Here is a 13,667-nt window from a genome sequence, read left to right as displayed (position 1 = left end):
GGGGGTACCCGGTGAATTTCATGAAAACTCGGGGGCATTTGGTGAAAAAACCGTAATTTCTAACACTATTAAATATTTTGTTAGTTTTGAACTAATTAAAATTGTTGATTAGTTTAACTTTTTTTTTTTATTAGAATCGTCTAATATAAAATGGTTCACTTACTCTAAGTAAGTGAATGAATGAATAATTTTATGCTTGAATGTTAGATGACTAGTATGGCCCAAATTAGGATAGAAAATACGGTCTGCGTACCGTTTATGTATTTTTGTATCTTAAATACGGACTGCGAGCCGTTTTGTATTTTTGTAATTTTATTTAAATTTCAAATAACTTGTATGATGATTCGAGAATCATGCTTTGATGGAGCAAAAGGCGGATACAAGGAAGCATCTTCAAGTTTAGATTAAGATGTAGGGGCCATACTAGGATCATTTTAAATTATGCATTTAATTATTGCTTTTATTTTGTTATTATGCTCTTGTTCTAATTACTATTAGTTCACTAAATTTAGAACCGACATAGTAACTTAATTCCTCCTTTTAAGTTTTGAATGAATTAGATACCCACCCTTAAATACCTCTATTTCATGTCTTTGATCATTGGTAATGGGCTTGCCAAAGCAAGGTATTATTTTTTATCTTAGAATATTTAGAGTATATTTAAGATATTTACAAGTATGTAAGGTTTTATTCAACAAAGTATCCAATTAGGACTTGGGCTTTGGGGTATAGGAATGGGTTTTTTCATGCGATGTTTCCCATTAACTAAGAGTTATATGAGTATAACTAATAAAGTCTTATTTACCTAAATCATTTATCTCTTAGGTGACCGGCCAAAGCTGGCTAAGGATTAAATGAGTTGGGGTCTTGGAATCTTTTAGCCTAATTGAGGACGTTTTTTAGACTAAAAGCCTTTAGCTTGTGTTAACTTGGTTAAAATTTGAAGTTATAGTTTATAATCATAAACCTAAGACTTTACTTTTTCATTTGTAGATGGTTACTCCTAATTCAAACTCTGCTTAGGATTAAATGAGTTGGGGTCTTGGAAACTTTTAGCCTAATTGAGGACGTTTTTTAGACTAAAAGCCTTTAGCTTGTTTTAACTTGGTTAAAATTTGATGTTAATTTTTATAATCATAAACCTAAGACTTTACTTTTTCATTTGTAGATGGTTACTCCTAATTCAAACTACGCTATGTCATCTAATGGTATTCGCTCTATTCTCGAAAAAGAAAAACTTAATGGCAACAATTTTCTGGATTGGTATCGCAACTTGAGAATAGTTCTTAAGTTTGAAATAAAACTGGATGTTCTTGAAAACCCTCTCCCTGCTGAACCTACCCTTTGAGCATCTGCTGAGACTCGAAAAGCATATGATACGGCAGTAGCTAGATCTCTTGATGTCACATGTTTGATGTTAGCATCCATGAATTCTGAATTGCAAAAACAATTTGAAAATATGGAGGCTTTTGACATCATTCATCAGCTCAGAGCTATGTTTCAAAAACAAGCAAGAATTGAGCGCTATGAAACGGTTAAGGCTATCCTTGAGAGCAGTCTCAAAGAAAGTGAACCTGTTGGTCCACACGTTCTCAAAATGATGGGTTATTTTGAGAATCTGGAACGATTAGGTGTCACTTTAGGTGATGAGCTACCAATTGACATCACTCTCCATTCCCTTCATAAGGGGTATGACCAATTCGTGTTAAACTTTAACATGAATGAGTTGGAGAAGACTATGAATGAGCTTCTAGGAATGCTCAAGACTGCTGAACCAAGTATCAAGGTTGCACCTAAGAATAATGTTCTTATGATTCAGAAAAAGAAAGGGATTTTTAAGAAGAAAGGCAATAAAAAGCAATACCCACAGAGTAAGGGTAAGGGAAAACAGGTTGTCAAAACTAAGGCTGGAGCTACTCCAGACCAAGAATGCTTTCATTGTCACAAACCAGGTCATTGGAAGAGGAATTGTCCTAAGTATCTAGAGGACAAGAAGAATGGCAAGATTCCTTCTACCTCAGGTATACATGTTATTGAAGTAAATCTCACTATTTCTAATTCTTGGGTATTTGATACCGGATGTGGATCTCACATTTGTACAAATGTGCAGGGACTATAGAAAAGTAGGAGCTTGGCTCGAGGGGAAGTGGACCTACGTGTTGGCAACGGAGCAAAGGTTGCAGCTTTAGCCGTAGGCACTTTTAGATTAATAATGTCTATGGGCTTATTTTGGATTTGAATAATTGTTATTTTGTTCCAGCCATTTCTAAAAACATTATTTATGTTTCCTGTTTCGATACAGAAGGGTTTACTTTTGAGATTAAGAATAAATGTCTTTCTTTTCAAAAGGATGGAATGTTTTATGGTAGTGCTCACTTATTTAATGGGCTCTATTTACTAGATTTAGAAAAACAAGTTTATAACATTGATACTAAAAAGGCAAAATCAAATGATTCAAATAAAACTTAACTTTGGCATTGTCGTCTTGGCCACATAAATGAGAGAAGTATCTGAAAACTTCAAAAGGAAGGACTTTTGGAATCATTTGATTTCGAATCATATGATACATGCGAATCTTGCTTACTTGGAAAAATGACAAAAGCTCCATTTACTAGTGTAAGTGAAAGAGCAAATGACTTATTAGGTCTCATACATTCTGATGTTTGTGGACAATGAGTACAAATGCTAGAGGCAATTATCAGTACTTCATAACATTCACAGATGACTTCAGTAGATATGGGTATATCTACCTTATGAGGCATAAATCTGAAGCTTTTGAAAGGTTTAAAGAATTTCAAATGGAAGTACAGAATCACTTGGCAAGACAATAAAAGCCCTTAGATCTGATCGAGGTGGTGAGTATTTAAGCCAAGAGTTTGATGACCATCTCAAAAGTTGTGGAATTCTTTCCCAACTAACTCCTCCAGGAACACCACAATGGAATGGTGTGTCCGAAAGGAGAAATCGAACTCTATTAGATATGGTTCGATCAATGCTGAGTCAGGCCGATCTTCCGATATCATTCTGGGGTCATGCCTTGAAAACTGCCGCACTAATCTTAAACAGAACTCCAACCAAAGCCGTTGAAAAGACTCCATATGAGTTATGGGTTGGAAAAACTCCAACTATGTCTTTTCTTAAGATTTGGGGATGCGAAGTTTATGTAAAACGTTTACAATCTGACAAACTTGCACCTAAATCTGACAAATGTTACTTCGTGGGTTGTCCAAAAGAAACAAAGGGGTATTACTTCTACAATAAAACTGAGAACAAAGTGTTTGTGGCTCGAACTGGTGTCTTTCTAGAAAGAGAACATCTTTCTAGAAATTCAAGTGGGAGAAATATTCACCTCGAGGAAATTCGAGCTGAAAATGAGCCACAATATCAGGAGCCTCCACAAGTTGTTGTGGAAACTGATAAGACTACACAACCTGTTGTGGAATCTACCTCCGTGGCACCCTCCCCTCGTAGGTCTACTAGGAAAATTTCAGCACCTGAGAGATATGGATTTCTCATGTCTGATAATAAAGAAATATTGCTTTTAGAAAACAATGAGCCTACTACCTACAAAGCAGCTATGGCTAGTTCAGATTCCGACTTATGGTCAAAAGCCATGAAATCCGAAATGGGTTCCATGTATGAAAATCAAGTTTGGAACTTGGTTGATTTGCCCGACAGGGTTAAACCTATTGGATGCAAATGGGATTTCAAGTTGAAAACTGACGTGGATGGAAATGTATATATCCATAAAGCTAGGCTGGTGGCACAAGGTTTCAAACAAATTCATGGTATAGACTATGATGAAACCTTTTCACCAGTAGCTATGCTGAAATCTATTCGGATACTTCTAGCAATTGCTTCATATTATGACTATGAAATATGGCAAACGGATGTTAAAACCGCTTTTCTAAATGGTTTTTTGGAAGAAGAAGTGTACATGACACAACCAAAGGGTTTTATTGATCCTAATGCACCTAAGAAGGTATGCAAGCTTCAAAAGTCCATTTATGGATTAAAGCAAGCATCAAGGAGTTGGAACCTCCGATTTGACGAGTCAATCAAAGGTTTTGGTTTTCTCAGAAATGAAGAGGAATCTTGTGTTTACAAGAAAGTTAGTGGGAGTAAGATTGTTTTCTTGGTCTTGTATGTAGATGACATACTTCTCATTGGAAATGATATTTCCATGGTAGAGTTTGTAAAGATATGGCTTGGAAAGTGTTTCTCAATGATGATCTTGGTGAGGCTCAATACATACTAGGCATTAAGATCTATAGAGATAGATCTAAAAGAATGATTGGACTAAGTCAAGAAACTTATATTGATAAGGTTCTGACTAGGTTCAATATGAAAGGTTGTAAAAGAGGTTTTCTACCCATGTCTCATGGCATAAGTCTGAGCAAGACTCAGTGTCCTTCGACAACTGATGAGAAAGACCGCATGAGCAAGATCCCATATTAGGGATGGGCAAGGGTAGGGTCTGGGTCGGGTCCAGGTGGACCTTTGACCTTGACCCTAAATTTTTTTGTAGACCCAGACCCGGACCCTAAGGGTCTGAAAAAATTGGACCCAGACCCAAACCCAAACCCTTAGGGTCTGGAGGGTCTAGAGGGTCTGGAGGGTCCAGGCCTAAATTATTTATTTTGCCAAATTTTCAGCATTATTAATGAAATTCGCATGAAACAAACACAAAAATTGAAAAAAACGAAACAAACACAAAAATTGAAAAAAGCGAAACAAACACAAACTTATAAACTGAAAAAAAATTAAACAAACACAATTCACAAACATATAAACTGAAAAAAATGAAACAAACACAGACATACAAATTGAAAAAAAAACGAAACAAATATAACTTACATAAGAGTTCAGAATGGGTGTTTTGGTGTTTAATTTAAGTTTTAGTCTTTTAGAAAATCAATTTATTTTTTTAATAAAAATATAAAAATGTATATATTAAATAAGTTTAGGGTCTAAGGGTCGGGTCTGGGTCCAAAATTTTAAGACCCGGACCCGGACCCTAAAAAATTCACTTGGACCCAGACGCGGACCCGGACTCTTAGGGTCTGAAAAAGTTGGACCCAGACCCTTAAATTAGGGTCGGGTCCAACAGGGTCCAGGTAGGGTCCTGGACCCATTCCCTTCCCTATCTCATATGCGTCAGCTATTGGATCCATCATGTATGCCATGATATGTACTAGACCAGATGTTTCCTATGCTTTGAGCATGACCAGTAGATACCAAGCAAATCCAGGTGATGACCATTGGACTGCTGTGAAGAATATTCTAAAGTACCTTAACAGGACTAAAGAAAAATTCTTAGTTTATGGAGGAGAGGATAAGCTAAGTATAAAAGGGTATACTGATGCTAGTTTCCAAACAGATAAGGATGATTTTCGATCGCAGTCGGAATTCATATTTTGTTTAAATGGAGGAGCGGTGAGTTGGAAAAGTTCCAAACAGAGCACCATAACAGATTCTACAACTGAAGCTGAGTATATTGCTGCATCAGAAGCAGCAAAAGAAGCCATCTGGATTAAGAAGTTCATTTCTGAACTAGGAGTGGTTTCGAGTATTGCTAGTGCTTTGGATGTTTATTGTGATAATACTGGAGCTATAACACAAGCAAAAGAACCAAGATCACACCAAAAATCCAAACATGTACTCAGGAGATTTCATCTGATTCGTGAAATAGTTGATCGAGGAGATGTTAGGATATGTAAAGTTCATACGGATAGCAATGTTGCAGATCCGCTTACTAAGCCACTTTCTCAGCAGAAACATGAGACTCATATTTCAGCTTGGGAATTAGGAACATTGGAGATGATCTTTTTGTTTTATATATTGAACTCTTTCATTATTGAAATAAAAGGTTTATGTTTATTATTTCATAAATATATGTTTGTTTAAATTCGGTTTAGTATTGAAACAAATGTCCAAAGTAATTAGTTTTTTTAAATAGGATGTTGAGTACGAGGACTCAACTATGGAACCCTATTAAGTGAACTAAAATAAATGATTACCTGGTCCCTAATCAGGTCATTAAGTAGGTAATAAAATGACCTATAATGATTAGCTTATAGATTGATTGATGATCATGTTCCATGTATCATAGGGGCATTGGATGTCTAATCAATTATATTAATGTGAATTGGTGAATACACATTGGATTTGACCCACATAGAGAAATCTTTAAGACTGAATGTCATAAGTTTCTCTTAATATATAAATGAGTTGATTCCTCAGACTTGAGTTTACCACTGATTCCTTATAATGATGACTAGTACACTTTGGCATTATCAAACGTCGTGCCGTAAAAGGAGACTATAAAGGCTATGTTCATGTTGCTATGAGTCGTGTGAAGGATAGAGGGTAAATAAGAAAGAATTGTCCTCCTATTACATAGGAATGTTGTGTTGGGCCTCTCGGGGAGTTTAGACTGTAAAATGCATGGCGTGCTCGAAGGATTGTGATTCAACATTCGTTTGACAGTTGAACTTGGAGACTGAGAAATATTCTGGACTTCATAAGGATGACAAGTTTTCTTACCTTATGTTCAGATATAACAATAAGAGACAAAGGGATTATAAAGCACCACTTGCTCTAGGACAAGTGGGAGATTGTTGGAGTATGTCCTATGATCAAGTGCATAACTCAAAAGTTATAAATTATTAATTATATCCCATATAGTTTGGGTAGCCATGATGCTTTGCTAGGAGCCAATCTTGACTTGTAATATTAATAAACGATTAATATTTACTACTAAACTATATTGGACCTACAGGGTCACACATAAACTACATTGTTGATAAGTTAGTCTTTTTAAGATTAATATTATACAATAATACCAATATGTTCTTTTGTCCATAATAAGTTATGGGTAATATCTTGCTATATCTTGGATCAAAATCAATTATAGGATAATTGATTGATATCAATATTAATTGATTGAGAAAGTCAATCAATTAATGGATTGATATCCTCTTAATTGAAAGGAAATCAAATCCTTCCTTTTATGAGCATACAAAGCAAATTAAATAGAGGTGAATTGTTGACCACAATAACACACATATTACATAACTTGCCGTGAGTTTGTGGTAGAGGGAAAATAAGTTCCTCACAAGATATTCAAAAGTTCATACAAAATAAAATGTTTTGTTTTGGGTTCTAGTAAACCGAGGTATAATCAACTTGTGGTGGTGGACTTTTGTAGAGGAACTTCAATTGACGTTCTTAAACATCAACGAGGCACGCTTCAAAGGTATAATATCTTAACTCCCTCCTGTAGATTCATTATAGTATTTTTAGGGTGTTCTTGGGAATAGGTTTTGTACAAATTGTTTGTATTTCCGCATCGTAAATCCTATTAATTACTTCTTCTAGAGACATACTATTATAGACACATAGTTGTGTCTCCCCATTTAAGGACCCGATAAGGAAACATATGATGGTCTTAATTGGTCCGACCTAAGGGGAAAGCAATCTGAATAACCAAACCCAAATCTATTTTTAAAGTGTAAAAGTGTATGTATTTGCAATAATGATCCAAAGTCCTATTTTAAAGTCCAATTAATTAGTTCTAATAATTATTTGTGTATAGAGCCCATTAAAAATATTTTAAGCCCAATCCTTTGAAAAAGCCCAATTAATTATTTATGATAATTAACTGTTTTTAGTTATATATTTTCAAAGATATTTTTAGAATTGAAATCAGATTTTATCTCGTAAAGTTGATTTTCGAATTTAAAGGATAAAAGAAAATCGTTCAAAAATGCATTTAAGAAAAGGCTGTCAAAACGTGTCTAACGCAAGCGGTAAGTCTGTCGTGCCACATGTACGCATCGGACTGGTTGTGTCGCGTCATGCGCACCAATATTCACCTGAGACGTTGCTCAGTGCGTCAATTAGACACATGCCTAGCGCATTCTTTGCATGCCGCACAATTTGCTTTTCTATCTTTCTTTTATATTTTCGTATAAATATGTCTCAATCCCTCAGATCTACAACATACATTTTTCCACATTCACTTTTCACGTACTCTTTGAACCCGAAATATGAATTCTCTCATACTCTCATACCTTTCAAACACAAACAAACACATACTTTCAAACACACACACACGCATATTTCGATCAATCTTCAGGCTTCACTATTGCTCCTTTCGAATGTCGTTACTCTCTGAGATCGAAGTCACGCCAATATACTTCTGAAGGTTCTGGAATAATTTTATGATTTTTATATTGAAGTTACTATCTATTTCTTTCCATGATGTAGACCCTTTATATAAAATCGTTCTTTTGTATATTCTAACCTTTTCTCTTCTTATTTATTTTTCATATATATTGTTATGATTGTCCTGTTCATGCTTTCATCACTCGCATGTTATACCTGCTAATCAAGACTTAAAGAATTATTCTAATATTAATCAGATAATTTGAACAACATGCTAGGAACTTAGTAATTTAATTGCTTAATAATGTGTCACTAAAAATTATTCTTTTATGTGTTTAATCAACCAACTTAGAGTAATAATTTTATGGTGCTTGAAAATATTCTATGGTTATTCTTTTGCATAAAACTTGATATGGATTGATATTAAGTAGAGGGTATCAATCAGCGAATTTGGTTCATGACCACGTTCGTACCCTCACCCCCAAACTTAATATAATCTTTTGTTCATTGACCATCTATGGAGTCATGATGGGAAAATCTACACTAGATAAGTCCCACAGTTGTCCCTAAGATTTTTCAATATCCAATTAGATTTATAAGTGTTCCTTTAAAGACTTGTTGGCAACTTCTTATATTTCAAAACATTTTTAAAAAAAAACCCTTACAATGATTTAGTCAAATACGCACTTATCTCACACAGGCTAATAAAATCATGCCTATAACTATCTTTCCCAACAATAAAAGAATCAACAAAATTCTCATGCGGTAAAGATACTAACAAAATTAAAGCAGCATCATCATCATGTACTTTAACATCAATATTACGAATATCTAGTAAGATAGCATTCACTTGCTCTAAATGGTTCCTGAGAGGTGCACCATCCTGTATATGTAGACTGAACAGTAATTGCTTCAAAATCGACTTGTTGGTTAGAGATTTCTTCATGTATAAAGTCTTCAACTTCAACCAAGACCAACAATAGATTTTTAATTAGCGACCCTGAATGATGATTTCATCAGCCAAACATAGCATGATTGTCGAGCGATCCTTCCCCCTCTAGACTACTCGATTCATCGTCATATGCGCTTGCTTTCTTTGATTTCCCGATAGCGGCGCCGATAGCCCCTATGGCATCATAGAGCTTGCATCTTGATCTGCCATAAACTGAAATTGTTTCTCCTAGTGAATTTGTCAAACTTCAATTTCAAATCACAAATCTTTGCAAAATTGGAAAATTGCATATTTTTTGACCTTAATAGATCCGACTATGATACTTGTTTATTGTGACAGAAGCAATTAACGAAACAGAGAATTAATGAACAGTTGACACAAGGATTTAGTGTTGTTCACTAACAAGATGTTAGCTTCGTCAATACAACATGGAGAACTAATTTTATTAGGTTAAGGAGAGAGAACAGATTATCCAACTTGAATAGATTGAGATAAAGGTCAACTAAAGAAGGTTTATATACAATCCTTACAATTAACCTAAACAAAATGGACCTAATACCGAGCCCAAAATAGAAATGGTATACTAAATTATATATACCAACAAATAATTCAAGGCATAATTTAACAATAAAAAAGATAAAAGAAAAATTAATAACAATTAAGAAAATTCAAATAACATAAAAGGAATATTAAAGCCTTGTTAGTTGTTGTTTTCCAAAACATGAAACCAAAAAAGGTATCTTTGGTTTTTTATTACAATTTTCAAATTTGACATATGTTTGTTATAAGTGTGACTAATCTTAATATATTAGACATCTTATATCATATGACTTCTGCATTCATAAAACCAAAACTTAAAAACTTATCATGATGTCGAATGAGTCGTAAGTAAATTCAACACATTGAAGCGCCTCCATTTAATAAACTAGATGAAAACCCACCAATACTTTGAATGTGGGATTTTTCTATTTTTGCTAACTTTTTTAATTCGTTACCCATTAAACATCCAACAACAACTACTTACATAGAAATATAACTTGGAGACTATAACTTCCTATGTTCAACCAATTACCCACAGAAGCTACTTCTTTTTTTTTTTGACCAGGAAAGAAAATTTTTTTATTACGTTGACAACTTGTCAAGCATGATAGCACTTCGAACATCAGGAGAATACTCCTCAATCCACACTCTCATTTCCTTGGCATGCTTGCACATATGGGCTAAGAGATGAGCGACCCTATTACAATGGCGTTTGACATGCTCAAAGACTACATTGTTACATTTCGAGGCTAGGAATAAAATATCAGCCACTACTCTCCCAAAGGGAGATACATCACTACATTTACCCCTAAGGTGGAGAAAAAGTTTTCGACAGTCCATCTCCACCACTAGATTACGTAGCCCTGCTTCATAAGCCACTTTGAGGCCATGTCTCGCACTACAATAATATCACTTCTCCATAACATAGCAAGACCACCCCTTCGCTTTCGACCCTCACCTACACAATCAACAGCCACTAGATGCTCCCATTTGAGTTTCTTCTTCACATTTTCCATTTCATGACTTTTTAGCTTTGTCTCCGATAAGAAGACAATTTGGGGACCCTCTGAAGCAAGCAATCGCCTTAGCGCACTCATTGCAGAGGGGCTCCCCATCCCTTTGCAATTCCAGGATAGGATGTGACTCATTGGTCACCGAGAGCCCAAACCGTGGGGCTCGCCACTTTTTCTTCAGTAGGTACTGTCAACATCAGTGCGTCATCTGCCACGCTTAAGCCAGCTCGCTTCAAGTAACGTAACTCCTCTATTTCCACTTCATCAAGACCTGCCACTCCTCCTCCTCTCTCAGTTCTTTTAAGACCCCAGACTTGGGGAACTTCCCTTGCCACCTTATCTCGCTGCCTAGCGATTTTCTTCCATTTTTTAACTTCCTTTTCAGCCTTTACTCTATTCTGAGCCACTTCACCACTATTCTCCACATCCTTACCCTTACTACTCCTTCCCTGCTCCTTATCCCCTTCCTCGTAACTGTCCATCACAACTCCCTTCATCAGATTCTCCCCTAGAGGCCTTACACTCTCACTCTCAGACTGCTCATGATCCACACTTCCCTCCACCTCTTTTTCCTTAATTACCCAGCTATTCATTTTCTCCACAACTGCCGTCACAGACTCCTTTACCTCCTCCCTCACAATTTTCTTCGGTTTGGTAATGAACAACGCACGAGCGCAAGAGTTCTCACTCATCCTACCTCCCCCTTTCTCCCCCGTTTCAGCCAGCTTCCAAGGCGAAGCCTTTAACCACCCCCCATATTTCACCACCCCTTCTTCTTCCATATCTTCCTCCTCACAATCTTTTGTCACATGTCCAACCTTTCCACAATAAAAACAGAAAAGGGGAGGCCTTTCATATTTGACTGCGAAGGATTCCTCCTCACCAGATTTCATACGGATCTTCACTGATGAAATAAGAGGTTTTCGAACATCATGCATAATCCGTAACCGGATTGATTTATCAATTCCCACTGCTCCAGATTTATCTATTGTAATAAAGGTCCCTATTTTGTTCCCAATAGCCTCGACATTACCGGAATTTAATCTCCCCTTAAACGGCAAATCATAAACCCTAGCCCAAATCGGGAACTCCCATAATTGAATGTCAGAAGGTTTACAATTACCTTTAATATCATTCATCAGAATCACATGTTTATCGAAGTGCCAGGGCTGACCCTCCATCACTCGTTGTTTATCCCTCCAGTGATAGAATTGAACTACAAACAAATTTTTGCCAATGTTTTTAATATCCATATCATGTTTCGCCTGCCATATGTTCTTCATGGTGGTGATGAAAGCATTTTGATTAATATGCCGGTTCGTAAAAATTCGAATGACAAGCCCTAACTCCGTTCTGGCTTCATCCTCCTCCGAACCCTCTTCCTCCCACTCCACCGGTTCTGATTGAGCTTTTACTTCTTTCGCCAAATCGATCTTCTCGCCGGTTTTGTCCCCATCTCCCTTCGATATTGTCATATCCTTTATTAATAACTCACTAGATGTATTGATTTCAGTGTCCATGATCACTCGTACGAGTAATAATCACCAAGAAACTAACAAAAAACCTCTCCTTCGAGGAACCCTAGTATCGAAACTAGCAAACCCTCCCAAGGAAACCTAGAGGGAACTTTTCAGAAGCTACTTCTTTTGAAAAGGGATTGGATAAATTTTGAGACAAGCATTACATATTATGAAGAAATTCATGGTTAATGAAGATGAGAAAGGGAGACTAATTAGAATTACATAGAGTTCATGAGATGGGACCTCCTTTGTCATTCACAGCTGAAGCACCGCATGTGGATTCAATGCGTCCCTACTTGGCTACTTTCCACCCATTTTTCCGCTGTACTCTCAGTCTCTCCTTACTATTTTTTCATTCATCATTCCCCTGTTTCTCTACTGCTTCTAGAAAATTATTTGTCAATTTCTTTCAATATCTTGGATGTTACATTATCAATCAGTGAAATTAACTCGCTCTAAGGTTCTTTTTAAATGTTAGTTACTAGAAGTTATTTTACTTGTTTGAATCCGTCTATTTTACACTCTCCTAGTCCTAGCTAGATCAGTAGACTGTAGCCAATTCAGGCAACGTATGGCAATATCTTGTATCCGAAACAATCTATCAGCATCGCATCACACTCGGATAAATTATTCTTGCCTTAGTATCCTTCTCCCATGGCATAGGCAATTTTTTATAATTGCAATAAATATATGATTCCTTATACAACAATTTCTTAGTCCATAAAAGACGCAAATTTGAATGATGTAGATAGAGGGTGATTGGAGTTCTTCGAGATCGGTAATAAAAATAAAGTAATGTTAGTACTTATTTCTCATCTTATATTCGAGTGTTATAGTTTTACAACATTTTACAATCTCCATCTCATGCGCTCATGTCCAAATAAAAGACGAAATTGTGTAAATTACACCATGTGTGTGTAATTGTGATACCCTTAGAGATATTCATTACTTTCCTTTATCAATAGTATGGTTAGTCACAAATTAAATACTAGAGGTGATCATTTTGGTCCGGCCTGCTTTTGGGCGGGCTTTGGACAAGCCAAAAACGACTTTCTAGTCTATTTTTGACCCAGCCCGTTTTGGCCCGCAAAAGCCCGCTAATTTAGGCCCGAAAAAAGGGCTTTGGACACAAAAATTCAACCCGAATTTAGGCCCGGCCCGGCCCAACCAATGGGCAAAAACTTTTGGCCGTGGCCCGGCCCGAACCCGGCCCGGCCCACCCATGATCACCTCTATTAAATACCAACTAATATCGCCCTATGATAATTTGTGAGGTGGTTTTTTAATTATTATGGCCAAACAAGTGCCACAGGAGTAGTACTGACGTAGATAGAATTTAATCCTAGATTAATGTAATCATGATAATTGAGCTTCAGTTACATGTATGATCATCTATCAGTTATAGAAATAAGGATAGCATATAACCTGATTTTTAATCCTAAGATCAGTGTCCGATGAGATCCTATTTTAATT

General features: G+C 36.2%; 1 protein-coding gene across 1 annotated transcript; it reads right to left on the bottom strand.

Moving 5' to 3' along the window:
- Nucleotides 1–10,805: 10,805 nt before the first annotated feature.
- LOC104899481 (uncharacterized) lies at nucleotides 10,806–12,194 on the bottom strand. The gene has a single exon (XM_010686678.2). The coding sequence runs from the start codon at nucleotides 12,192–12,194 to the stop codon at nucleotides 10,806–10,808; it is 1,389 nt and encodes a 462-aa protein (XP_010684980.2).
- Between the last annotated feature and the right edge of the window lie 1,473 nt (nucleotides 12,195–13,667).

Source organism: Beta vulgaris, chromosome 7, assembly GCF_026745355.1.
Source record: "Beta vulgaris subsp. vulgaris cultivar EL10 chromosome 7, EL10.2, whole genome shotgun sequence".
Classification (NCBI taxonomy): Eukaryota; Viridiplantae; Streptophyta; class Magnoliopsida; order Caryophyllales; family Amaranthaceae; genus Beta; species Beta vulgaris.
This window is presented reverse-complemented; position numbering and strand designations above follow the sequence as displayed.